The 25378-nt window shown below is 41.9% G+C and overlaps 4 protein-coding genes across 27 annotated transcripts in view; 2 read left to right on the top strand and 2 right to left on the bottom strand.

Annotated features, from left to right (window-relative positions):
• Positions 1-8035, top strand: part of BAIAP3 (BAI1 associated protein 3) — an 80305-nt gene extending 72270 nt beyond the window's left edge. For all 3 annotated transcript variants that reach the window (XM_056805662.1, XM_056805660.1, XM_056805661.1), the window contains 9 exons: positions 39-107; positions 2913-2992; positions 3686-3794; positions 4416-4487; positions 4995-5075; positions 5163-5307; positions 5419-5542; positions 5862-6067; positions 6215-8035. In XM_056805662.1, the coding sequence (XP_056661640.1) occupies positions 39-107; positions 2913-2992; positions 3686-3794; positions 4416-4487; positions 4995-5075; positions 5163-5307; positions 5419-5542; positions 5862-6067; positions 6215-6315 (987 nt within the window). In that variant the 3' untranslated portion in view covers positions 6316-8035. The remainder of the gene's footprint in view (positions 1-38; positions 108-2912; positions 2993-3685; positions 3795-4415; positions 4488-4994; positions 5076-5162; positions 5308-5418; positions 5543-5861; positions 6068-6214) is intronic.
• TSR3 (TSR3 ribosome maturation factor) lies at positions 7787-11877 on the bottom strand. The gene is made up of 6 exons (XM_001363400.5): positions 11636-11877; positions 10246-10462; positions 9708-9901; positions 9378-9551; positions 8413-8476; positions 7787-8250 (listed from the first exon to the last, which is right to left on the bottom strand). The coding sequence occupies exons 1-6, from the start codon at positions 11766-11768 to the stop codon at positions 8037-8039; spliced, it is 996 nt and encodes a 331-aa protein (XP_001363437.2). The 5' UTR covers positions 11769-11877; the 3' UTR covers positions 7787-8036.
• Position 11878: 1 nt separating this feature from the next.
• Positions 11879-20983, top strand: GNPTG (N-acetylglucosamine-1-phosphate transferase subunit gamma). 2 transcript variants are annotated; one of them, XM_001363471.5, is made up of 11 exons: positions 11897-12032; positions 12136-12187; positions 13779-13846; positions 16471-16525; positions 16622-16705; positions 17205-17298; positions 18153-18267; positions 18475-18557; positions 18721-18852; positions 19992-20073; positions 20276-20983. In XM_001363471.5, the coding sequence occupies exons 1-11, from the start codon at positions 11945-11947 to the stop codon at positions 20395-20397; spliced, it is 975 nt and encodes a 324-aa protein (XP_001363508.1). In that variant the 5' UTR covers positions 11897-11944; the 3' UTR covers positions 20398-20983. The 2 variants fall into 2 exon arrangements, with proteins under 2 accessions (XP_056661660.1, XP_001363508.1); XM_056805682.1 differs by having other exon boundaries at positions 11879-12032; positions 19992-20983.
• Positions 20959-25378, bottom strand: part of UNKL (unk like zinc finger) — a 151480-nt gene continuing 147060 nt past the window's right edge. For all 21 annotated transcript variants that reach the window (XM_056805665.1, XM_056805667.1, XM_056805671.1 and 18 more), the window contains one exon: positions 20959-25225. In XM_056805665.1, the coding sequence (XP_056661643.1) occupies positions 25070-25225 (156 nt within the window). In that variant the 3' untranslated portion in view covers positions 20959-25069. The remainder of the gene's footprint in view (positions 25226-25378) is intronic.

Below are 25378 nucleotides of genomic sequence, written 5' to 3'. Positions count from 1 at the left end.
TCACCTACTTTCTCATTCTCCCTAACTCTTTCCCCTAGATGGTAGGAGACATTAAGAAGTACGTTCAGCATATCAGCCTGTCGCCAGACTCGATCCAGAATGAAGAGGTGAGTACCTGAAGACCCAAGGCTCCCCCAGGTGACTCGCACTCCACTCTGTGGTCCAAAGAAATGGAATGGAATAAGCATTAAGTGCCTACTATGTGCCAGGCACCGTGCTGCTAAGGGCCAGTAAATATCATCTTATTTGATCCCTTTGAGGGAGCTGCTGTTATTATTCCCATTTTACAGTTGAGGAAACTGAGGTAGCTTATAAATTTGATCATTTCAGTGATTTACAAAAATATAAATTTCCTGGATTAACAGAAGAGGAAACAGAATACTTAAATAATCTTATTTTAGAAAAAAGAAATTGAACAAGCCATCCATGAACTCCCCAAGGGCCAGATGGATTCACAAGTGAATTCTACCAAAAAACAATTAATCCCAATAATATGTAAATCATTATGGAAAATAAGGCAAAGAGGGAGTCCTACCAAATTCCTTTTATGACACAAATATGGTACTGAAATCGAAACCAGGAAGAGCAAAAACAGAAAGAAAATTATAGACCAATTTCCCCAATGAACATTGATGCAAACATTTTTAATAAAATACTATCAATGTATGTATCACAAGGATCACTCACCATGACCAAGTGGGTTTTATAACAGGAATTCAAGGCTGGTTCAATAGTAGGAGAACTATTGGCAAAACTGACCACATCAATAACAAAACCAACAGAAATCGTGATTATCTCAATAAATGCAGAAACAGCTTTTGACAAAATAGTACACCCATTTCTATTAGAAACATTAGGGGGCAGGGGGCAGGGGGCAGCTGGGTGGCTCAATGGATTGAGAGTCAGGCTTAGAGATGGGAGGTCCTAGGTTCAAATCTGACCTCAGACACTTCCCAGCTGTGTGACCCTGGGCAAGTCACTTGACCCCCATTGCCTAGCCCTTACCACTCTTCTGCCTTGGAACCAATACACAGTATTGATTCCAAGATGGAAGGTAAAGGTTTAAAAAAAAAAAAGAAACAGGGGGCAGAGGAATAAATAGAGCTTTCCTTAAAATGACTGGTATCTATCTAGAACCATCACAAACATTTTCTTAATACATGTTTATTGAATTTAAAAATAAATTAATGATAGATAATATAAAACATTTGGGAGTGTATCCCATCAAGACAAACCAGGCACCATATGAACTTAATTACAAAATACAAAGTCAGATCTAAACAATTGGAAAAATATTCATTGCTCATAGGTAGGCCAAGTAATAAAATAAAAATGACAATTTAACCTAATCTACTTATTCAGTGCTATAACAATCAAACAGCCCCCAAACTATTTTATAGGGCTAAAAAAATAATTTAAAAAGTTATCTGGAAGAACAAAAGACCATAGATATCAAGGGAATCAATGGAAACTATGGCAAATAAAAGTTGGGACTTACCCAGTGTTCGTCAGCTAAGAAGTTCAGGATTTGATCTCAGGTCTTCCTCATTCATTGCTCTATCTCCCCACGAGACCTAGCTGCCTCAGATAGGGGCTAATAGAAAAATAAGCACCCATGAGTTTATGGTGCTCTGAGGCTCAAATCATCTTTCTGCACAACAACCCTGTGAAGGAGATAATGAAAATATTATCCCCCTGTTACAGATAGGAAAACCAAAGTTGCAAAAAGGGGAGTGATTTGCTTTGCTCGTGTTCACATGGATAATAAGGGTTTGTTATATTTATTCGTGGTTGGACTCTGAATATTTATATAGGTGGTTTCCAGGGATTTAATTTCTAAATCCCAAAATGAATTACTAAAGTAAATGGAATTTATGGTAGTTTATTTACAATATTTACACTAGAAGGAAGATATTAAGGAATGAGAGAAGAGAGAGAGAGAGAGAGAGAGAGAGAGAGAGAGAGAGAGAGAGAGAGAGAGAGAGAGAGAGAGAGAGAGAGAGAGAGAGAGAGAGAGAGAGAGAGAGAGAGAACACTGGCTTCTTCTGATACCAGTTAGAATCTCTAAGCCCCAGCCAGGGGAAGAGAGTCTCAAGAAGATAGGCCTTACCTGGAGGCTTCACACCTCCAGAAATGCAGGGTCACTAAGTCAGCTTTTCACTCATCAACTGTGACAGTCTAAAAGAAGTCTGGGTGTCTGTCTTCCAGTCACTCCTCAAGGGTCTGTCTTCCAGTCAGTGCCTGAATCTCCAAATGACTATCTGAATCCAAATGAAATGAATCTGAATGTCTGAATCCAAATGATTTCCTTCTGCCTTTTGGTCCTCCTTTTAAAGACCTTTTTCTCTTGTGTCACCTCCCCTAAATTTCACATCTACCAATCACAGCAGAGGCTTTTCTCCAGGACTGTCCATTCCTTAGTTCTCAGCTTCTCTGGTTAGATTATATCTTTTGGGGTTACTTAATACCTCTTTTGGTAAGTTCACCTTTTGTAGTTACTTAACACCTTTTTGTAGTTAAAATCTAAAAATAGATTGTAGCTTACAATTCTAGCTTCACTATAAAGGAAGAGCTAAGTACCTTCATTGTTACAATCAGGAGATTACAATTTTATCTTCACTATAAAGAAAGAGCTAAGTATCTTCATGTTACAATCAGGAGATAGCTAAACCCAATCTTCACAGGTTGGAGATGGGTCTCCTGATTTCAGTTCTAGTGCTCTTTCCTGGGGGAAGTAGGAACTAATGGAGTTGGAAATCAAGCATCAGGCCTAAGAAAACTAGAATCATCTCTGCTCTACATGGAGAGGAATCATGTTGAGGAGTCTAGAGTCTGCTAGGGCAGAGAAATATAAACCTCTAAAGAGGACAACTCCCTGAGGATTCCTGTTCTCCCTCCGCCCCTCTCCATAGGCTATAGCCCCTCTCATGAAATATCTGGATGACAAGTTGATTCTTCTCAGCGATTCTCTGGTGAAGGAAAATCTGTGCAGGTACTTTTGGGACTCCAGGGTTGTGGGTCCAAGTAAGGCTGGAGGAGACCTTAGGGAATCTCTGTAAAATGAGGGACTTGGATCTCTGAGCTCCTTAAGGGTAGCGCCCTTTCTTTGTGTCCTCAGTGCTCGGTTCTGGCACCTAGTAGGTGCTTAATAAGTATTTGACTTGACTGCCTAGATGATTTGTGATTTAGTCTCTGCCTAGCTCTAATTTTAGAGATACCAGGGATAGGGACCTTCTCAGCCTTGGCAGGACCTTGCTATGGGAAATAGGCCAGAAAGATGTGATTGTTTGGGTGTGGGTGTCATTTGGGAGTACTCAGAGCCCAAGAGGAACTGGGGGCCTGGGGTTGGGAAGGTGTTAGGAGGACTGCTTAAGGAAATGCCAAGGAATTGAAGATCTTTGATAGGTTAATGAAACAGATGATCCCAGTCCCGTCTTCTCTAGTTCAGCTAAAAGGCCTCCCTTGTTGTTTCTACCCACTCCTCTCCCCAGCTAGGAAGATAACTATGGCCATCCTCATCCTCCCAAAGCCCCTGCTTCACCACAGGGGAGCCCTGTTTGCCAGAGGATGAGCCCAGGCCAGATAAGAGAGGCCAGCCCAAGTGGGCATGCCTATTTCCTTAGCTCCCAGCCCCCGACCACTGTCAGTCTCAATACATAAACCCTCTGCTCCTTCTCCTGTCCAGGGTACTGGAAGCTCTCTGGGATCTGCTGCTTCAGGTTATTCTTCAGGCTCTGGGGGCTAACAGAGATGTCTCTGCTGAGTTCTACAGAAGGTTTTACTATACACTGGAGGTAAGTGAGGTGGGGCTGGTATCAAGGGGGAGGGTCCTTATTGCTTACTTTAATTCCCAAATACTTTATATTGTCTAGAGTGGTTTTAAATGGAGTCTGGTTCAGTACTGACTTTGGCGGGCCTTTATTGAGCCCTAGGCCAGATTTGGTCTTGGGGATGTGAGGTATCAGGGAACAATTTAAGGATTCAAACTAAATTCTAACTATGCATTGATCTGAGTATTTCAAAGGAGCTCAAGGCTCATGAGTGAGAACTAGTAGACTGTAACTAAGGAAAGAGTCCCCTGGCTAAAGGAAGGAAAGCAGGCTTGTGCCTGGCTTCTGGAGCAGATGGAAGTAGCTGGGGCAGTATACCCCACTGGGTCGCCTCTTCAGAGAGGCACTGCTGGCCAAAAGTCCAAGCCTCTTCCTTCCATGGTAAAGCTTAAAGGGAGTTTCTGGGGACAGACATAGTTGTGAAAAAGTCCCATTAGATACTCTCTCTGCCAAGGGGCCTGGGCTGAATGTTTGGAGCCTCATGTGGACACACCAGCTGGAGGGTTAGGGAGGAAGGTGATGGGCACTTGGGCCTAGCACACAAGAAGTAACAACTTCTCCAATTTATGTCTCCCCTTTCCTTAGGCCTTAGTGGAATTTTTCCATGCAGAAGGGCAAGGGCTGCCCCTGGAGAGCCTGAGAGATGGACACTACAAGGTGAACTCGGGGCAATGGGACCAAAGGCCGGTATTTGGAGAGGGAGAAATGGTTGAAGTAGATAAGGCTGAGGGTGGGGATCTTCACTTAACCTCTAGAGCAATGATGGCAAACCTTTTAGGGACTGAGTGCCCAAACTGCAACCCTCACACAGCATGTAAGTTGCTCCCTTAACCCATACAGGGGAGGAAATGCTCCCATTGGGCTGCTGAATAGAGGGGCAGGTGAAGTGAGAAATGTCCTCAGGTGCTGTGGAGACAGGGAAAGCAGCCCCTTCTGACATAGTTCTACCACTGCCATGGACAGTGCCATAGGTTCACCAATACAATTCTAGGGCCTGGTTTCATTGGGAGCAGTACCTGGTCTTTCCATTATCTTTAGCCTATCCTCCCCAAACCTGCTTGAAGCTCTTTTCCTAGTGAATTGAGGCTAGAGTCCTCTGGTACAGGGTAGCCTGGGGGCCACCTCCCAGTTGCCCTTCTAACCTGAGGAAATTGCTTTTGGCAGACCTTGGAGGAAGAATTACGCCTGAACAAATGCTCCACCAACGAGTGCATTGAGCAGTATTACCTGGACAAGCTCAAACAGGTAGAGTCCCCACCTCTGACCACATCCTCTGCCCTGATCACTTGTTTATCTGGTCCAGCTTGGCTGATCCTTGGCATTCTTGGACAGGGTGGGGGGACAACTCTCTCCCAGAGATCAATGGAACAGAATAAGTATGGACGGCTGAGTGTCAGATGCTACTATGAGGCGGCAGAACAGCGGCTGGCTGTGGAGGTGCTTCATGCTGCAGACTTAATTGCCCTGGATGCCAATGGTGAGGATAGGAGCCAGGGAGCAGATGGGAATGGAAGGGAAGCCTGACGCTTACTGTCTGAGGGATTGAAGAGAAATCTCAATAGACCAGCTTTCACATCTTTTCTCCCAGGCCTAAGTGATCCCTTTGTTATTGTTGAGCTCTGTCCTCACCACGTCTTTCCACTGGCCCGAAGCCAGAGGACCCAGGTCAAGGCCAAGACCTTACACCCTGTGTATGATGAGCTGTTTCACTTGTGAGTCCCCAGGAAAGGGCTGGGTTTGTCTCCACAAGTTCTTCCAGCTTTTTCCTTTCCCCCCATAAAGAGCTAAAAGGAATGAGATTGGGGTTGGGGGTGGGGGTGTTCTGGCCAATCAGACCCTTTGGAGTCCCTCAAAGTCTATTCTCACTTGTCTTAGGGTCTGTCCACCTAGGTCTGTCCACCAAATCTCACTGATTTGGTTCAATCATTCTTGGGATTGAACCCCTGTTGGGGATCTGGTATGGCTGTTGTTGCTCCAAAATGAGGCCCTAGCCACTCACCTCCACTTACTTTTCTTTCCCTGGTTCCCCAGCTCAGTCCCTGCAGAGCTGTGCCGCCATCGGGCAGCCTGTGTAGTCTTCACTGTCATGGACCATGATTGGCTGTCCACCAATGACTTTGCTGGGGAGGCTGCCCTGGCCCTGAGCAGCATCAGTGGGCTCAGCAGGCCTCAAGTGGGCAGTAGTGTGAGGAGCATGCAGCCAACCACTCTTCACCTCCGCAGGCCCAAAGCCAATGGTAAAGATCACTTCCCATAAACCCCATACCCTTGAAGGATGATGATCTTGCCCTAAGGGAAGCGAGTCCCAGCCTCTTGGGGAGATACAGGGGGAAGTGGGGAAAACCTTTCATGGCTTTGGTAAACCTGGGCTGGATCTCTTCTAGTGAAGTCAGCCCTGAGGATGCTGGAGGGAAGGATGGACAGAGAAGCACAGGAGTTTGTGAAGAAACTCAAAGAGATGGAGAAGAGCATGGGAGATGACTAAGCAGAGCTTCTTTCTGGGTGGTGCCAAGATCTGCTTTTCCCTTCCTCCTTCCCACCCTCACCCCCACCCCAGCTGCAAATATCTACATTAAGGTGTCCAGTTCGACTGGTCTTTTCATCAGAAACTTCTGTTCAATTCCTTCTGGTGTTACCTCAGTGGTCATTGTGGAAGAATCTTCTAGGGTCTGCGTTTGTGATGTTTCTCCTTGTTTACTGTTGTGTGTGCCTCAGTCAGGCACAATAGCTTTTATCTGCTCCTAGGCCAATGTGAGTTTGATGCCTTTTCTATGAGCACTCCCTGGGGCCACTGGGGCCCAAATCTCCACCAGTGACAGCTATTGCCCTACTTTCCCTCTGCCTGGAGACCCAAACAGTGCCACCCAAAGGACCCATTTGAGCAACTGTTAGAGCACTTAGGGCAGGCTGATTGAGACTTCAAGGTAAGCAGGTGGTGCAGGCTGAGAACCAATCCTCCAATCCTGCTTCTCCAAGCAATCTAATGAGCCTAAAGGTTGGCTCCCAATGCCCAACCCAATTACTCCCAGATCCATCCACAAGCGCCATCCCAATCCCTGAACAGATTCTCTTCAATGAAATTAAAGTCTGACAGATTTAGTAGCCAGTCTATATCTCAGGCCAGAAGATGGTTATCAAACCTCAAATAAGCTAATACAGCAGTAAGACTGTTGTGTGCAGTCTGGTGTAATCTTATCTAGGAAGCTCTCCTGGAAATGACAGGAACACCATCAAGTTTAATGTCACAGAATGTCAGATCCAGAAGGGCCCTTAGTGATCACTCATTTAGTACAACCCCATTTTACAGATGAGGAAACAGAAGTAATTGGATTTGCCTTAAGTCACACAGCTATTGAATGAAAGAGCTGAGATACGTAATGGGAGGGCACCTGGTCCTCGCAATAGCCTCTCTCATCCCAGTGCTGATGACAGTAATTGTCCATGGCAGAAGATTGATTTCCTATGGAGGGCAGGCCCCCTGAGAAAGGCTCTTACAGTGTGGACAGTAGACACCCACCATGGACATCATCATGCTGAACACTTGGCACTAATGCTGTGTTCTTCCTCTAAGATTATCTAGTTGTATCTTCTGATCCCATGAAAATGTACCTGGTCCAGAGAGAGCCTTTGAGCCGCAGAAGATTGCCCCTCTGCTCTTAGCCTATAAAGCTAGTCTGGGGCACCTACAAACTCAAGTGTAAAATCCCTTCTTCCCATTCACTTTGGAAGACCTCACAGTTAAGTCTGGACTGGAGAATTCCCATTCAAGCCTAGTCTTCCCCTGCCCCTCCAGTGGCTAACCAGCCTTCTGTCCCCAGGTAGAAACTAAAGTTCCAGGATCCATACCTGGTTCCTTCTGTAGGACTGTTGTGCTACAAGGAAGCAGCACCACACTGTTATCCTGTAACAAAGCCTCCTAGAATGGACATATCATAAAATCACTCACTAACAGTTACTCTGGGTTCTCAGCTTCATTATGACAGATCCAAGGCAGATTCCTCACCCGGCCTAAAAATTTCCAATAGTACAGCTGATTAAATCATGGGGGAAACATTAAAGTAGATAAAAGTGTCCAGTGCTACACTTCCTGAGTAGGGTTGGCACCAATCCCAAGTTCCAACAAGTGTATTGGTCTCTGTGGAACCAGTTAATCCCTTTCTAGGTTTGTCACCCAGGTTTGGAAAATACAGCTGTATTGAGCACTAGTCAGTCTCTTTGTCTTTTCTTGATTCCTTTCCAAACATCTGTATTCATTGTGGCAAGAGATGCCTTTCTGTTCTTTTCATCGGGGTTTTCATCATCACTTCTGTCTCCCTGTTCCTCATCCTTTTCCTCTTCTTCCTCCTCCTCCTCCTCCTCCTCTTCACTTTCATAATCTCCTTCTCCATCATCTGATTCTTCATCACTGTCTTCAGTCATTCTGGAAACAAAGAAGGAGAATGGTTGATATGCAGAAATGCAAAATTAATAGCAAAATCCCTGGAAGATGTGAGAGAGTCCAGGATAGGGTCAATCACACACCAGACAGCACTTAGGTGGGTTCCTCAGGGGAAAGAACAAAATAAAAACAGGAAGGGCCTACCTGGTAGGGACCACAAGCCTGTTAGGATTTGAGAATTCTCGTCCTGAGTCCACATCAAATGGATCTGTAAAATCAAGAAGAAAATGAGTGAAGTAAAAGGTGCAGGTAGTCAAGAATCTCTACTCCACCCTTGAGAAGGAAGGTCCAAGTTTTGTTCAATTCAACACAATATCATCCTAGGCCATGGGGATATAAAGACATAAATGGTTGAAAACAGTTCATTCTGTTGGAGAAGGGGGATATGATATGAACACATGTAAGAATGGTACAAGGAAAATAGATGCAGGAATTGTGTCCCACTATCTACTGAAGTGGGAGAGAAGATCTAATTAGGGAAAGCCTCCAATAAGAAGTTTAGGAAGACAGGGATTCTGAGAGGTGGCAACAGAAGCAACATATTCTATATGACTTGAGAGGCATACAAAATACAAAGCAGAAGATGGAATATAGTGCTCAGGGAGCAGCTAGTAGTCCGGTTTGTTTGGAAAGTAGAATTTTTAAAGAAAGGGAATAATAGGACTAAAAAGTGGGTAGGAGACTTATTCTGGAGAACTCTAAGTGCCAGGCACATTAGTTTATAATTTTTCTCTAATAAGGAGGATGTCAATTATGCCCCAAAACAATCAGGTTCACATATCTTTTGATACTGTAAAGATTAAAATTATTATCTAGTACTCCAAGTATTATATTTAATAATATTTATTAAATATTTATCTTGAAGTATAAGTAAGGCTAGCAAAAATCAAGAGCAGCTCCTTCCTCTCCTGCCATGGAACCAGAGAGTGGAAAACCCACTCAAAACTCCTCCCAGGTAGAGACACACAAACAGAAAAAGGGGATTGTGGGAAATGTAGTCTCTAGGGTTCAAGATTCTAAATCAACACAATAAAGAGGTTCCACTACCATGCTCAAGATGACTTGGCCCTGTGGAGGCAAGGGAATCAATGTGGCCTAACAGAGCTCACCTATGTCCTCCTCAGGTTTCTCAGCAGCACTAGCCAGGAACTCCTTTTCCACCTGAAGCACATCCTCAGGGCCACTGCAGGCTGCATACTTGTCCAAGAGCTGACTATTCAGGTCCAAAAACCCCTTCCCCCATTTGAATTTTCGTAGCAAGATGATGGCAAGATCAGAAAAGCCTGCCATTTAAGGAAAAAGAAAATCTCCAAACTTCAATTACCCTACCCCAAATACAGGGAAACTACCCTGTTGCAATGGGGGCCCATCAATAACCACAGCAGTCCTCCCCCACTTTTGACAACCATATAAGGGAAGTACTTCATTTCAGAACTCACCCAGAATGCAAAAAGTGGCAGCAAAAGCCTCCACACAGGACAGTTTGCAGGGCCGCCCATAATTGACAGGATTGGCAGCCACCAGGTAAGGTAGCAATCGAAGGTGGTTCCCTCGCATCTTCCCAAATGGAGTTTCTTCTAGTTTGGCCCAAGAGCAGTCAATGACTGCAACTCCACACTGAGCTACCAGCTGTCTACAAGACAACCATAGAGGGGTTGATTCTTCTTTGGGGCCCAAGAAACCTATTCCCAACACTCCCGGCCCCCACCCACCCCAAAGCCAATCAATGAGTAAGATTTTCCTGCCCAATATTTTGACCTCTTCCTTTATGAGGCATAAGATGGGGCTACTACTGCTTGTTATTCAATGGCTCTGATCTAATTAAGTAATTCCACAGCAATAGGTGCTGCTTGTCCACAATGTTAATCCTTAATAGAATCAACAAATCAGGTTCAGGAGGTCTTAGCTAAAGGCTAGGTCAGGTACTGCTGGCCCTAGTAGAGGGAACTTTTGCCTCGGACAAATTCATAGCCATACTTATCTGCCGGTGACACATAGTGGGTGCCCATGGGGCTAAGGATCAGGCCGTTGAATCTCTGATTCAGTCGGAGAGTTCGAACCAGACCTTGGCGAGCCAGCTTCCTGCCAGTGCACTTCCGGGGGTCACAGTGGCCAAGCTCCCACATGGCCAGGGGACAGGGCAGTTCCAGCCTGGAGGAGGTACCTTCTGACTCAGCATCATTTTCTACAGAAGCTGCATATATAAAACAGAGCTCAGAAACTGGCACTTTAGAAGACCTGGAAGGATATTTTAGTATTCATGACCTTTCCAGTCAAAAAGTGGCAGACTTTAGTGGAGAGGGCACTAGACTTGGAGTCAGGAGAAACTGGGCTCCACCTTAGGCACTAGTGTGACTCTGGCCAAGTCATTTAATTGTTTGTACTTTTTGGTTTTCTCATGTATAAAATGGGGAATGGAGGGAAGGACTCAATGGGTTCTAAGATACCCCTCAGTTCTAAATTTATTATCCTTTGCTGACCCAGATCTCTGCTTTTCTGTTACTTGTAACTCAGAGCCTCTCAAACCCTTTGAAGGGGTTCTTATCAATCAGTCTTCTCTTCCACTTCCTCTCAACCCCACTGATCCATTCACAGGATCATTCAGAGTTGGTCGACCAGGATTCTTAACCTTTTCTGTGTCCTTTTTGGTAGTCAGGTAAAGTCTCTGGATCCTCTTCATAGGATTACAAAGAAAACCATATATTTTTAACACCACCACCCCCCAGGTTAAAAAAAACCAAAACTTTTAATCTAGCCCAACCTTTTTACTTAACAATTGAAGAAATCGAGATAAGGAGAGGTTTAGTGATTTGCAAGGGTAGTAAGTAGCAACGATGAGATTCAAAAGGTCTTCTGACTTCAAATCCTTTACACGACCAAAACCATACCAAAATAAACCCACCAGAGTATAAACAAACTATCAATGGACCTGTTTCCTACCACACCACCCTAGGGGTATTCTTTCAGCATTAACAAACATTAAGCACCAAGAATGTGCAGGACATTGAGCAGAATACAAATATAGATAAAGAACAGTCCTCAAAAAAGCTCACAGGATAGGATCTGCCCACGGATCCCTAAACTTACCTAGCAATTGCTGCGGTTTTCAATCAGTCCAAGTCCACCGTCCTCCCACCCCCTTTAGGATCCTGGGCTTCATCCATTCCCCTCTGATGGTCCCTGGGGCTGGCCATCACATCTTTGGGACACCAGCCCACCTTCCTTGGGTGCAGCGCTATGGGTCATCCCAGGGATCCCCGGCCTCCCCAGCCCCTCGGGACAGCCTTATGGGTCCTTCCTCTCCGAGGGTGCTCTATAGGCCGTCCCATGCCTGGGCCCCTCTCTCACTCCCAGCCCCGGTCCTCACCGAGAAGTGCAGCTTCAACCTCCTCGGTGAAGCTGTCCAAGGAGCGAAAGGCCCGAGAATGGCCCTGAGCCCGCCGGCCACCGCTTTTGGCCCGCTCCGGGCCCGAGCCTCGAGCGGACTTCTTCCGGCCCATGACAGAGGGGAAGGCGTGGTAAAGCAAGAGAAGAAACACAACTTCTCCAGTCTCCCCAACGCCGGATAGAACGTGCGCATGCGTCCCTGGGCGTAGTTTCCGGCTCCGCAACCCCACGTGACCGACTCCTTGTCCACGTGACAACTGTTTCTCACTAAGCGCGAGTGCCGAGAGCTATGGAGCTGGGGGTTGAGCAGGGTCCGCGACAGGTTACCCCGCTGCTGCTGCTGGTGCTGCTGCAGCATCTTGGATGGGGCCCGCACAGTAAGTAACTTTCACACCCGGGGGATCCTTGAGCCTCTCGGGCCCTCGCAACTTTCGTGTCCGCCTCCAGGCACCTACCCTACCTTTATTTAATCCTCTCCAGATCTAGCCAGTGCCGGGAAAATGAAGGTCGTGGAGGAGCCGAACACATTCGGGTAAGGGACTCCTGTGTCCGCCTGCTCTGCGGGCCGGGCTCATCGAGGGAGACCAAGTGGAGTTCTCAGTGCCTCCGGGGGAGGAAGGCGTGGTCATTTCTAGAGGTGGGAATGGACTTGGGCAAAGTCACTAAAGTAGGTAGGGACAATACAGAATCTTCGACCTTCCGAACCCAGCGCTTTTTCTTTCAAAACCATACAGCAGTTCAGTTTTGTTCTGGGGGAAAAGAACTTTAGCCTAACAGGTGAAGAGAACACAAGATTCTCTGGTATTGATTCCAAAAACCAAGAACATTTGGAGCAAAGTTTTAGCAGTGCTCTAACATGGTTTAGAGATTTCTTTATAGAAATGACCCCAGAGAGGATTTGTTCTATGTTTATCATTATCAAATGAAGTATAAAACAAGGAGACACACTCATTAAATGCTTGCCGCTGTAGGTCTACACCACCGACCTGGATAGCTTCTGCTTAGAGTTGGATGGGGAGGTTTTCCCAAATCTCTGTTCTTAGATGAATGACGTGCTTATTGAATTAAGCCCTGGATTACTATATAGCTTCCTCAGGAAAAAGTGGAAAACCACTTGAAATTTTTTAGCAATCCATGAGGAGACACTACCCTTGAAATGGATCCAGAAATGAGTCATGGTGGTGGTATTAATAGGAATAAGTTGTAACAGATTCTTGGCCTTTTTTTCAAAATACCAATAAATAAAGCTCTATTTGTGAATTCTGAACACTATTATCTTAGCAGCAGCCAAACACCAGGCAACCAGAGTATCAGGAATGTGTAATATGCCAAAAATGACTTTGGTGCAAGAAGTTAGGGACCTGCATTGTTGAAAGAGGTGTATGTAATACTGAAAGACCCAAAGGAGGGGCTTCACCATACTGTGCACATCATCACTTGAATTCAAGTCATCAGACTTAATTGTATACCATGAAAAAGGCCCAGTGCTATGCACTGGCAGATTTATCAGAAAATACAAGAATCATCCTTGATGAGAGGGCACGGATGGATTGTGATGTATGTACTTGCAGAGGGAGCAATCCACAAGGATAAAGATCTTGGATTTGTGAAAGTAAAATAGAAGTAACTCTTTTACAGGTTTTTTGTGAAAACTTTTTAAACTGTGCTCAATAGAGACAAATGTTACTGCAATCACCATTATTATTGCAGATTTATGTGTGTTAAGCAACAGCTCTGTAGGATGGGAGTTATACTAGATGATTTTGAAGTGCAAGGGCTCTCTGGCTTCCAGATTCCACACTGCTATTATTCCACCATGGTGGACTTGACATTTAAACTTCTGGCTGGTCACAGCTACCATTGTCATCTTTACTGGGCCTTACCTAACTTGCCCATTTCATTATCCCTCCTTGTCTCGGTAAATGTTTGGTAATATGTGTGGGTTATATGCAGAAAGGCCCATGGGTGCTCAGGGGAGGGAGATATGACTGTGGGCAGAAACACTGTATTCAGGAAAAGCTTTCCTGGAGGAAGTGGTAGATTCCAGGGAGAAGAGGTATCTAGTCAGTGAGCATGTTCATTTTCTCTGCTTGTTGGCCAGCATTATTGATTTTCCCCGACAGAGTGAATAACCCCTTCTTACCTCAGACCAGTCGGTTACAGGCCAAGAGAAATCCATCAGCAATCTCAGGTGAGTCATGACATGGCTCCCAACTTTCCACAGCCTGGCTAAAACTTCCCATACCTTTCCCTTCATTCTGAAGGGAACCCAGGGAGGATACATATTTAATTTCAAACATCTCTTTAGTTCAAACCAGCTTTGAACTAAGCTTTCCTCCTTCCAACTGGATATGGCTGGATCTGGGATGTTGAACATAGGCCAGTGATGGCAAACCTACGTATGGCATGTATGCAAAAAAGGGCAGGCAAAGCCCTCTTTGTGGGCATGTCTGCCGTTGCCTGCCAGAGTTCTTACTAGAAAGGCAGAGGGACTTGGGGCAGAGCTGCTCCCCTCCCCCTCTCCATGCACCTGAGGACATTCCTCACTTTAAAGTCCCTCTGCCCAGCACTCTGGGTCTGGGGGTTGGGGTGGGGTGGTGGTGGAGCCCAGCACTTCATCTCTAAAAGGTTTGCCATCACTGCCTTAGGCACAATATTCTGTGGTTGCCTGGAATCAATCTTTAGTTAAAGTTGGCTCAGTGAAGACTTGGAGAATATGGGGGAGAGGGGGAGGAGGAGATATTACAACTGATGGTTGGGACAGCCAGACTTTGGCCATTGGAAGCCGTCTCTTTCAGTCTTCTTGATTTGGGGAAAGATGCCCCATAACTAACATCCATTGGTGTCCAAGAACTTACATATTTAATGTTAATTTTCCATTGTTTGTCCTAAATTTAACTTTATCGAAGACATCTTGAAATTGTTTGGTTGTCTTCTAATTATATGCCTGTGAAAAATGTGGTATTTAAAGGAATCCTTTGAAATAAGTTAGCAGTAAATTTAGGTGTAGGGGGTTAGGAAACCTAAATTTGGGTTCTAATTCTAACTTTGACACTAAATCGTATGTTACGAAATGACCAAGTCTTTCTACTCTCCAACAGTTAGTTTTTTCTTCTTTAAAAAATGAGAAGGGCAACACTGGGTGATCTCTTATGGTAATGCCCTTCTGGCTCCAAAAGTGTGATTCATTACTTTTTAGGAAAATATTCCCAATTATCTGTGGCGAAATTAAACCATAAGCCTATTTCCCTTGCCATTACCACCAACACGTTAAAAGCTTTTATAGACACACCTAATATGTGGAGGTCACTTTACTAGTACTGTAGGGAATATGAACCAGAAATGAGACTAGTTTCTTCCTACCCTGAAATATGTCAACACAGGGCACAGATACTTAAAAAAATTAATAGCATATGCTGAGTTAAATGTATGGTATGAATAGTAAGTACTATAGGCTATTTTTTTTTAGGTGGGTAGGATTTACAAGTAGGAGGAACAGTACAAGCTCACAGGAACACAGGAGGGCAGCTAGGTGCTGCAGTGGATAGGATGTCAGGCAAGGAGTCAGGAAGTCCCGAGTTCAAATGTAGCCTCAGAAACTTACTAATGATGCCTGTTTTTTTATCTGTAGCATGGGGATAATAATAGCACCTAAGAGAGGCTGGGATTGGAGTTTGAGAGAGAAAACATTTAGAAGATATACTGTGAAAAATCGAAAATGAAGTCAACTAGAAAAAATGATTTTCTAGTAGTATTCAATAGGTCACAGAATAAGAACGGAGAAAGTGGGTGTTGGGAATAGACAATTATACGAACTCTGTGCTAGCAAATTAGTGATGAATATATCCAAGGTCCAGTAATTTCCTGTGACCTATCTCACATAATTGCCAACTGGTGTGAACTTAATTGACAAATTTTCTTCTTCAATAGGAATTAGACACCTTTCATGAAATGGGCACTGGCACTGGGAATTAAGTGCTTGAACTTCCCAGGGCTTTTTCTGAGATAATATAAAAAAATTTACCCCTCCCTCCCTCCCTCCATTCTCATGATAGAAAATACACAACAAAAAGTTACTATGAGTTTAGAAACCCTCTTAAATGAATGTTTTATTAACCACAATTTCACATGAATTTTAAAAAATCACATTACATATATGTGAAGCATCATTCTATGTTATGTATGTCTTATTCACTGTCCTGAATTGTTTAATGTGATGACTACCATACCTATGGATTTGGAGATCTTTTGCAATAACTCTCTGACCCCTTCAGCCAAAGAACCACTTAACTTTTTAAAGAGCTCCTCTCATTAATTAGCCTCCTTAGGACAGAGCTCGCTTGTAATTGGTAATCAGCAAATGGTCCATTTGACTCGTGGGACAATTCACTATCTCCCACCTCTGCCTCTATTCCCAGAAGACAGGCCAAAGTAAAACTGCAGTCTCTCTCCTCCCCACCTTGTACTTTAGCCAGTCTCATTTACATTAGGTTCTCTGGTTCTAACACTTTAAGCCCAAAGAATGGCACAATCTTGCCTTTATGTCCTCATGTCATGCGGCCAATGAGGCCTTGATGTTGAGCTGCATATTTGGTCTTTGGTCATGCTTAAGTTTTGTTTGTCTCTAAAGGTAACTTTGGGGGGGACCTCCCTGGTCCTTGTTTTTTTTGTACAAAAGGAACTACTCCCAGTCTTATAATAGCAAGTGAAAATGACTTGAATGAAATAGAAACTTAATTTTTTTTAGATATCAACAGTGTGTGTCTTCAGGATGAAGGTTTTGAGTCAAAATGTCTTTCTCCCTTCCCCCCTCAGGTCCTGCACATCTCTTCAGACTTTCTGGCAAATGCTTCAGTTTGGTGGAATCCATGTGAGTACAGGGACTATGATGGAGGGGGCAGGGAGAGTTCAGAGCATTTACAGACATGATTATGTTATGACCCAAAGCCCTTGTGTCTCCCTCCAGGTATAAGTATGAATTCTGTCCCTTCTACAATGTCACACAACATGAACAGACTTTCCGTTGGAATGCCTACAGTGGCATTCTGGGGTGAGCTCACTGACTTACTTTTCTTTTTCAAAGAATCTCCACCATCATCAAAACTCTATAGATTCTTGTTCAGCGTAAATAGTGGCCCCTTCAATGAGCCTACATGTTAACTTCTGGCAGGGAGGAGTTCGTCCCCACTTCCTACCCCCGACCTCTGCCCCAATCTCAAAGTTGGAAAACTGGAAAGAAAAAGCTTTTCTTATCTGTAAAAGAATTTTAAAGTCAACTAGGGTAATCTCTCACTTAGTAAGTCTTAGAAGAGAATTGACTTGCCCAAGGTATTGTCTTTCTGGTATGAGTCTAGATATTGGGCTCTTGGGATGTATTAAAAGGAATATAAGCATCTCCTTTTTCTGGGGAAATTTTTAGCAATTATGTTTTGGCAAGTCATTCATTGGTAGCTTGTCTTGGATATAGTTTAATTTGGTGACTTACTTTTCAGGGATTAGTCTAAATATTGCTTCTTAAGAAGTAATAGTTTTTATTTACTCTTTCCCAGGATTTGGGATGAATGGGAAATTTTCAACAACACATTTACTGGCATGTGGATGAGAGATGGAGATTCCTGTGGGACTAAGAACAGGCAGACAAAGGTACTTACTTTGGTGCCCAGAACAGTATATGCTGAACAAGGCAGGATTTGATGGCATCTTTGTTCCTCAAGTCCTTTAAAAAAAAGGGGGGGGACAATGACCTAAAAAAAAGGTTTGAATTCTTCTTCTTCTGGGATTCCACAGGGTAGCACCAACCAAAAGCATTATTAAGCTGTCCATGAAGGGACACTCAGTTTGTTTTAACTCCAGGAATCATTTTTATAAAACCAGGATTTTGCAAAAAATCCAGGAGCATAGAAATGTAAATGATATAAACAGCAAGAGAGAGTAGATCTACAATGAGGATGTCTAGCAAGAGGCAGGTTTTTTTGTTTTTGTTTTTTACTAATTATAAGATTCTAGATATCAAGGAATAGGTACAGACACTCACCCCTTAAACTGGTACGGTTTACTGAACAACACACAAATCATATGGATATTTTCATATGGAGAGAGTAGAAAATGTATATGTCTCTACTATCAACTTTTGTATTCCAATCTTTTTCTATCCTGGTGAAAGTGAGCTGTAAATCCAAAAGGGAGGCTCTCTGGATATAACCTGATCCCAAGTAGAAGTTGTAGGCTTTATACCAAGTTAGATGAAGGAAACTAGGGTCTCCTAAAAAGCACCAAATTTTAGTGTAGGCTATACATCATTTAGAGTAGGATTAAACACAAACTTTAATGGGATTACTTAAAAGTCAGGGGCTGAAATCATGGCTATTCAGTCACATTAGCTGTCATTCCCTGTCTCTCCCCCTTCTATTCCTCTCACCTGTAAAAGAATCTGTATATGTAAACTTCAAAAACCAATAAATAGGTAATATTTTCCTATTTTTTTATGCTCTCTTTAGGTGGACCTTGCCTGTGGGAAAAGTAATAAACTGGCTCGAGTGTCTGAACCAAGTACTTGTGTTTATTCTCTAACCTTTGAGACACCTTTGGTTTGCCACCCACATGCTTTGTTAGGTAAGTAGAGGTAGGTAGGGTGTGAGAAGGGATTGAGGCTTGATAAGCTTAAAGGCTAAGCCTAGATCTAACAACTTCCATCAGCAGCCTCGAAAATGGAGTGTTGTAAGCTTGGGTGATCACTGTTTTCCTTTCAGTGGTGAGCGTCCACTGCAATACTTGGGTAATAACTGGGCACAGCTGTAAGGTAAATGATTTTTCCTCTAGTATATCCAACCTTGGTGGAGGCCTTACAGCAGAAGTGGGATAAAACAGAGCAATCTCTTGCTGATGAATTAATTACTCCACAGGTAAGAGAGAACACTTCAGTGGAAGCAGTCATGTGCACAGTGGTGTTCAACCCTGGTGTATTCAATTTCTTTTGTTATTTATTTGAAATTTGTAACTATCACCAAACTGAGTTGACTCTGAGGATTATTCCTTGCACTCTGTATCCTCTTCCTCTTAACACAGGGATATGACAAATTGCTGAAAAAGGTGTTTGAAGAAGCAGGCTACTTAAAAGCCCCAACAGAAAGCAAGGCAGCAAATCCAGAAGGAGAAGCCAAGGGTCCTGTGTTTGAAACTCTGGAGAAATGTAATAAGGTATAGTACAGAGATGGCTTAAAGGGGAGGGAGCCCCAGCTACTTTGGGTTCTCTTGCATTGGCTTTCTAAAATGTAAATCTGAAGAAAGACTACATGTAAATTGTGCTCACCAGAGAATCTTACCATCTAGAACAGTGATTTTATCTTCTGTGGCTAACTTGGATCATAAAATTGGAGCTCAAAGAGACCTCAGAGGTCACCTCATTGAATCTATTAATTTTGTAGTTGAGAAAACTGAGGCCCAGAAAGCATTCAGGACTTGCCCCAAAGCCACACAATTAATAAGTGGCAGAACTGGGATTAGAACCAAGGTCACCTTGAGTCCAAGCATGGCAGGTGCCTTGATGAGCTTCTCCACAAACAGCCAGGCCTGTGGAATCAAAACTTTCCCAGCTTAGTGGAGGACTAACCTTCAAGAATCCAGTCTTTATCCATGCAGTACTATATAAAGCATATGAAGAGGATTTTTGCTCTTAAAGCCTATAAATGTGTACCTTTCAAGGGGTAAGGGAGGAGATTGCAGAGCTTCCTGGGCTGGAAAAGCATTAGTTTAGAGATCTTAATTATAGAGAGGGGAGTATCTTCTACCATAGAACTACAGTGTGACAATGAAAGGTGTACTGGGTAGCTAGGTTGAGTTTTGATAGAGCCCTGGACCTGGAATTAGGAAGACTCATGTTCAAATCCAGCCTCAGCCATTTATAGCTATGTGATCCTGGGTAAATTAATCTCTGTATACCTCAGTTTCCTCAGCTGTAAAATGAGGCAAATAGTAATAGCACCTACCTCCTGAGGTTAGGTTAGGATCAAATAAGATATTTGAAAAAATACTTAATAAATGCTGCTTCTGTTCCCTTCCCCCTACTTTGTGGTGACTGGTAATCTCCATCTAGCAACATCAAGGTAAAGAGCCTAAGTCTGAAAAAAACAGCTTTATTAGCCTTTATTACAAATATTTTTAAAGATTTGCTATGACCACTGGAGGTCTTGTATTGGAGTTAATGAACACTTAAAGTGCATGTGCATACGTGTTTGCGTGTGTGTTTTCCTAATCTTTAAATGAGTTTTTGACTTTACAGACTGTAAGGTCCCTTCCAGGTCCAAATCTATGATCTTTTTGTAATGTTTCATTTTTAGGAATATGAGGAACTTTCTAAGGAAGTAAAAACCCTGAAAAACTTGCTAACTCAGAATCACATTTCATATTCAAAGCAGAAAGGTAAATCATGTGTGCTCTTTGAGCATTCCCTGTATGACTCTTGTTGCAGAACAGACTTTATTTTAATGTCTAAATTAAATTCTACAATTAATCACTTCCAAATCTGTATGTTCTATCATCCTTCCATCACTTCTGGGAGGTAATGGGAAGAATCATTTTATAGAGGAAAATGAATTGAGCCTGCTGTTTGGTGTCTTGGCAGAAAGTACCAGTGTTGAACATTTGGATTATAAGAAATCTACAACTAGCTCCCCAGTTTGGAATAGTACCGGGCCCCCAAAGCATCTTCGAGGAGACAATGGCCTTCAGAATGACCTCTTGTGACAGTTCACAGGCAGAAGACCCGAGGATTCTAAATTGATTCATACATATGATACACATTTTCGTATGGAAGGGAGGGAAATAAGCTTTAAGGTTGCTTTGGTAGTCCCAAGGAACTGAACTCCTAATTACTAGACCCAATTCTAGAAAATCCTCTCTTTCATGGATATTCCAGTGTTCCATCCCAAGAAATCATGATGTGATAGAAGAGAACCTTGGAAAACAAGTCAATTTCCCTACCCATGGTGACAGTGAGAAAGAAATCAACAGTGAAACCAGGAAGAAGAACAGGTCATAGGGCATGACTGGGACTCTGGTGCTAAAGAAAGTTTAAGGCAAAAAATAAAAAACACTACAGGGAAAAGTAATTATTTTCTATAATGAAGGCACTATCTTAAGTATGGAATACTTTATAAAATAAATGAGTGAATTTATAAAGTGACTTATTGGAAGAAGGAACTGGTTCCTGGATTAAATGTACCTATGTAACTATCTCAGGTCAGTAAAGAGGGTGCTCTCTTCCCTGAATTTGGTTGATTTTTCTCAATGAGACATAAGCCAAAATAAAGATTCAAAATTTTAATTCCCATACTGATAATAAAAATAATTCCATGAATTCTGTAAACCATTGCATAAATGCTATAGTGTAAAAAAATTTAACAAGTGTTAACAATCTTAAACAATTCATTACAAGTAAATGATTATGCATTATAAATACTACCTTCTGGGTTAAGGAAATTCCATTCACAATAACATTCTCATCTAAACACTCAAACCATATTAGCGGCTTTCATAAATTAATACATATGAAAAGTCCATATTGAATTAAGGTCTTATGCTGACCACAGTTACACAAATATATTGTGACAATAATATTACTACCAATATTTAACACTAGATAGTTGAAAGACAATAGGCAACAAAAATGATGATGGAATAATTTGAACATATCTATAAACACACAGTTCGAGCTCCTTTTGAAACCAACACTCTCCACTTTGTAGAACAAGAATTCTTTACTGTGAAACCCACCCTGAGACAGGTGTCTCCTCTGCTCCCTGGCTACTTCAATCTACAGAGAGCACAAGGCCTGAACTGCATTCACTTCAAAAAACACTCAACTTGCTCTCTGCCACATGGTCCCTACAAGCACTGGGGTGATTCAACTTCAGAGAAATGGAAACAATGAATAAACTACAATATTGTTAGGTCTGTCTTGCATCTGTTAGTTTCTATTTAGCAGGTTTGCCCAGGCCAATGAAACCTGTGACATTCCCTATTGAGCATTTTCCTATTCACTGTAACATGTACTTTCCAGTATTAAAAATATCACTTTGGAAAAGACTGGAAATTGCTCTTGTGGAGGTCACATTTCTAAGGAACTGAAACAGACTATAGACTTAAAGTGGCACAGAGAAAGCATCTTTCTTTATGTAAATGGTTCATTCAGCACACCCAGGAAACTGGCCAGAATAGTAGCATGTAACAGAGGACCAGGCTGCTTACTCTGGGAATTTCACTCATAGGTACATTTCTTTGGTCTCTCCTTTTTCCTCCCAGTCTTTAAAAACTCAAATTTCAGTCTATGATGAGCACTACAATAACATAAGGACACACACCTGCAACTCTTCTCACACTGAAAAACTATCAGTGATTATTACACAGAGAGCCAACACAGGTGTTTACTACTAGAAAATCCAGGCCCTATGCCAAATGTGCTTCTTAATGGTGGGCCTTTGGGAAGAGCCCAGCCCCTATCTTCTCCTCACTGTGTGAAGGAGATGCCATGGGAATGTTAGCTCTGGAGATAAGTCATCTCCTGAGAATTAGCCAAATTCAACAAAAAAAACTGACCACATTAGCTTATGAAGATCTAAAGCTTAATTGTTCTAACTTGTTCATAATTTTGAAAAGTCAATTATAGACAATAAACACTGTCCTGTTACCCCAAAAAGGCCAAATAAAAGGCCTAAAATGAGAAACAAGTGCATAAATATTAATAAAAATAAAAGAATTTTAAACAGTGATAACAGTAGCACAAAAATATATTTAAGTACTGAACTAAAAGCATTGAGGCATATGACCACTTTTTAATATAAATCTGAATCATTTCACTACAATTAAAAACAAAAAACCTTCACTAAAAACTAGGAACATAGTTACCTTTGTTATTAGCACAATAGCTGCAGAATGTTGTGGTGCCACATTCTTCTATATTGAGATAATAAAACCATTGTCTAAAATCAGTTGTAGGTTTTAAAACATTTTTTAAAAAATCAAAACATCATCTACTACCTTACAATACATTCTAATTTGGTCACTGTTAAAAATTCTTACCTAGTCACTTTGCACTTTTAAAAAAATGCTATTAATGTTTAATAAAAGTCTTTGGCAAAGCCCACACAAGTAGAGAAGTCCATTGATATTCACAGCAAAGCTTGATTATTCAAGTACCACTTCATCTCTCCTTGCCTCACACCCTTCCCTCCCCAAATCTCCATTTGGTGAATAAAAACAAAAAACAAAAAACTGCTCTAATTATAGCACCACCTAGACCTAAGTGTCTGGAGGCAGCAACCTGCTCTGCTGAGAATAAAGTTAGTTTGGATAAACTGAAACCATTTTTCTCAAGTGTTTAATATATAAGGAAAATGTCCAAATCCAGAGTAGGAGTGATTAGAATCCTTGTCAGAAAACATTCTAAAGTTTTGTTCATATCTCAGTGCACAAATGCTCCTGCTCTCTGTTTCCCAATTTGCACTCCCAGCTTATTGCCACAGGAGTCCGATTTTATTTTGTCTTCCTGCCTATAGCTCTTTGTGTTGAAAAGGCTTAGTGGTGAGGGAGCAAAAGGCCAGGCTCAACCTTGTCTCCTCTGTCACTTCCTCCCTCCCTCTCCATCCACCCTTCATATAAACATCCTGGGCCTACTGACTAAGAAGGTGCTGGATCTACTCCCTGGTGAGCTGCCTTCTTAGGCCTGCCCTCAGTCCAGGCCCCCCAGATCTTCTAACTATTCCAATTCACTCAGCCAGATGCCAAAGTTGAAAGGGTGTGGTTAGCCTGGATTTGTTCATTTTCAAGACATTTTTAAGAGATTAAATTAAACTTTGCTGGTCACATGAATGAACTTCTTATGTTGAGAACAGTAATTGAATATACAAATTAGGTAACACAGTAGAAGGTCTTTTCAATGTCAGCTGTACCTGTGTCACACTCATATTTGTAGAATAAAACCACCATTGTTAACATTTTCCTATACCAAAAGCTAATTCTATGAAAGTAACAAAATACAGTGTTAACATACAGTAAATGATTTCTCCTGAATTGCATACTCCCAACGGTCAGTGTTAAATACGAATGACTATCAACAACTCTAAAAAATTACAAAGCACCATTGCCTGATTAAAGACCTAAATAATTTGATCACCAAACACAGCTGTGTAGTTTAATTCAAATTTAAAAATTCTAGTGTCACATCCCTTACAAGATTATTGAGTTGTTATCATTACAGAAAGGTAAGGATTTTTGTTAGTATCAAATTGTCTTGCACATTTTTAAGGGATAAAAGAACAAAATAAAAAATGTAAGCTCTTTCCTTCAATTCTTTTGCAAGGCATATAGGCACTTGGAAAAAGTGGCCATGGATCATATAAATGCATGATAGATCTCTCTTAAAATCATTTCATTAGGATTACAAAACTCCAATTGGAATATGTGCAAATGCACACGTTTAGGAAAATTAGTTCCTTTCATAAAATTAAAAACCTATCTAAATGCTTAAGTATATGTGCCTTTCAATAATCACTCTCTTTGCTTATAAATACTATCTGTTTGCACTTAATTTGAAAACTGTAAAAATCCTAGGCAAGTTTTTCACTACTAGATAAATGTTCATTTTATAAGTACTAATTTCAGAATATGAAATCTAACAATATATTTACCATACTATGATTTAACAATAATAAACTGATATGAAATATTTTAAGTTCACAGTACACATATAAAGCTTCATATTATCGTATATTAAAAAAAAAAACATGAAACCTAGAAAGCAGCTTAAAGCAATTTAAAACAACATCATAACCTCTAACTAAACCCCCTGGTTAACAAAGTGCTTTCACAAGAATCAAACTTCTTCTAATAATCTAGTAAACAGTAGTGTTAGACTGATTCCAAAATACTGGCATGATTTATAACACACACACACTAACAGGTCATAGATTAAATGCTCTGAGGGACATTTTTCAATGAGGCTGCCTATTCACGTAACAGAGAGATACTTTGTTCCCCACTGAACAACATTCAGAATAGGCACCTTTGCTATGCTTAGTTCAGAAAGAGAAAATGAATTTTGTGTGTGTGTGTGTGTGTGTGTGTGTGTGTGTTCGTGTTCGTTCTTAAGGGTTTTGAGGATCAAAGTAGCCATGAAACATTAGGACATGGTTGGTTAAAAAAAAAAAGTCAATATGTAAAGGCAGTCAAATAATAGTCATTAAAAAAACTATCATTATCTATCTCCTTGGAGGTCCAGATTGTGATCAGTCTGTCACTAATTACTACATCTGTCTTTTATATAAAATACTAGAAACCTAAAATAGTGTCCTTAATTAGTTACCATGATATAGCAGATGTCATTTCATAAAGAGCTACAGACGAGTACCAGGGCTGGGGGTCACCACTTGATTGGCTGAGCCTTGCAGTAAGGACATTCAGGCTGGTTAGATGCACAGTGCTCACAGAGGACATAATGCTGACATGGCTGCAGAACTATACTACGATCATGTTCATGGCACACGACACATTTTTTCGAATGAAGTTGGAAAATTACCTGTAGTAACGAGAATTATTTTCCAGAAGAGGTTTCAGAATATAGCATGTCTCTCATCAATCATATTCATAATCTCAGAACCCAATGCATAGGCAGCCTCTCAATGTATTTATTAACTTAATTTTATAAGCATTACCTGAGGTCAATTATGTT

This window comes from Monodelphis domestica, chromosome 7 (assembly GCF_027887165.1).
Source record: "Monodelphis domestica isolate mMonDom1 chromosome 7, mMonDom1.pri, whole genome shotgun sequence".
In the NCBI taxonomy this organism is placed as follows: domain Eukaryota; kingdom Metazoa; phylum Chordata; class Mammalia; order Didelphimorphia; family Didelphidae; genus Monodelphis; species Monodelphis domestica.
This window is presented reverse-complemented; position numbering and strand designations above follow the sequence as displayed.

Coding starts and splice junctions, on each gene's coding strand:
- TSR3 (XM_001363400.5), bottom strand. CDS start 11,768: ATGGGCCGGAAGAAGTCCGCTCGAGGCTCGGGCCCGGAGCGGGCCAAA. Junction 10,463..11,635: donor GGTTGAAGCTGCACTTCTCG/GTGAGGACCGGG, acceptor TTATATATGCAG/CTTCTGTAGAAAATGATGCT. Junction 8,477..9,377: donor GAAACCTGAGGAGGACATAG/GTGAGCTCTGTT, acceptor TTGATTTTACAG/ATCCATTTGATGTGGACTCA.
- GNPTG (XM_056805682.1), top strand. CDS start 11,945: ATGGAGCTGGGGGTTGAGCAGGGTCCGCGACAGGTTACCCCGCTGCTG. Junction 16,706..17,204: donor GCCTACAGTGGCATTCTGGG/GTGAGCTCACTG, acceptor ACTCTTTCCCAG/GATTTGGGATGAATGGGAAA. Junction 18,558..18,720: donor ATGAATTAATTACTCCACAG/GTAAGAGAGAAC, acceptor CTCTTAACACAG/GGATATGACAAATTGCTGAA.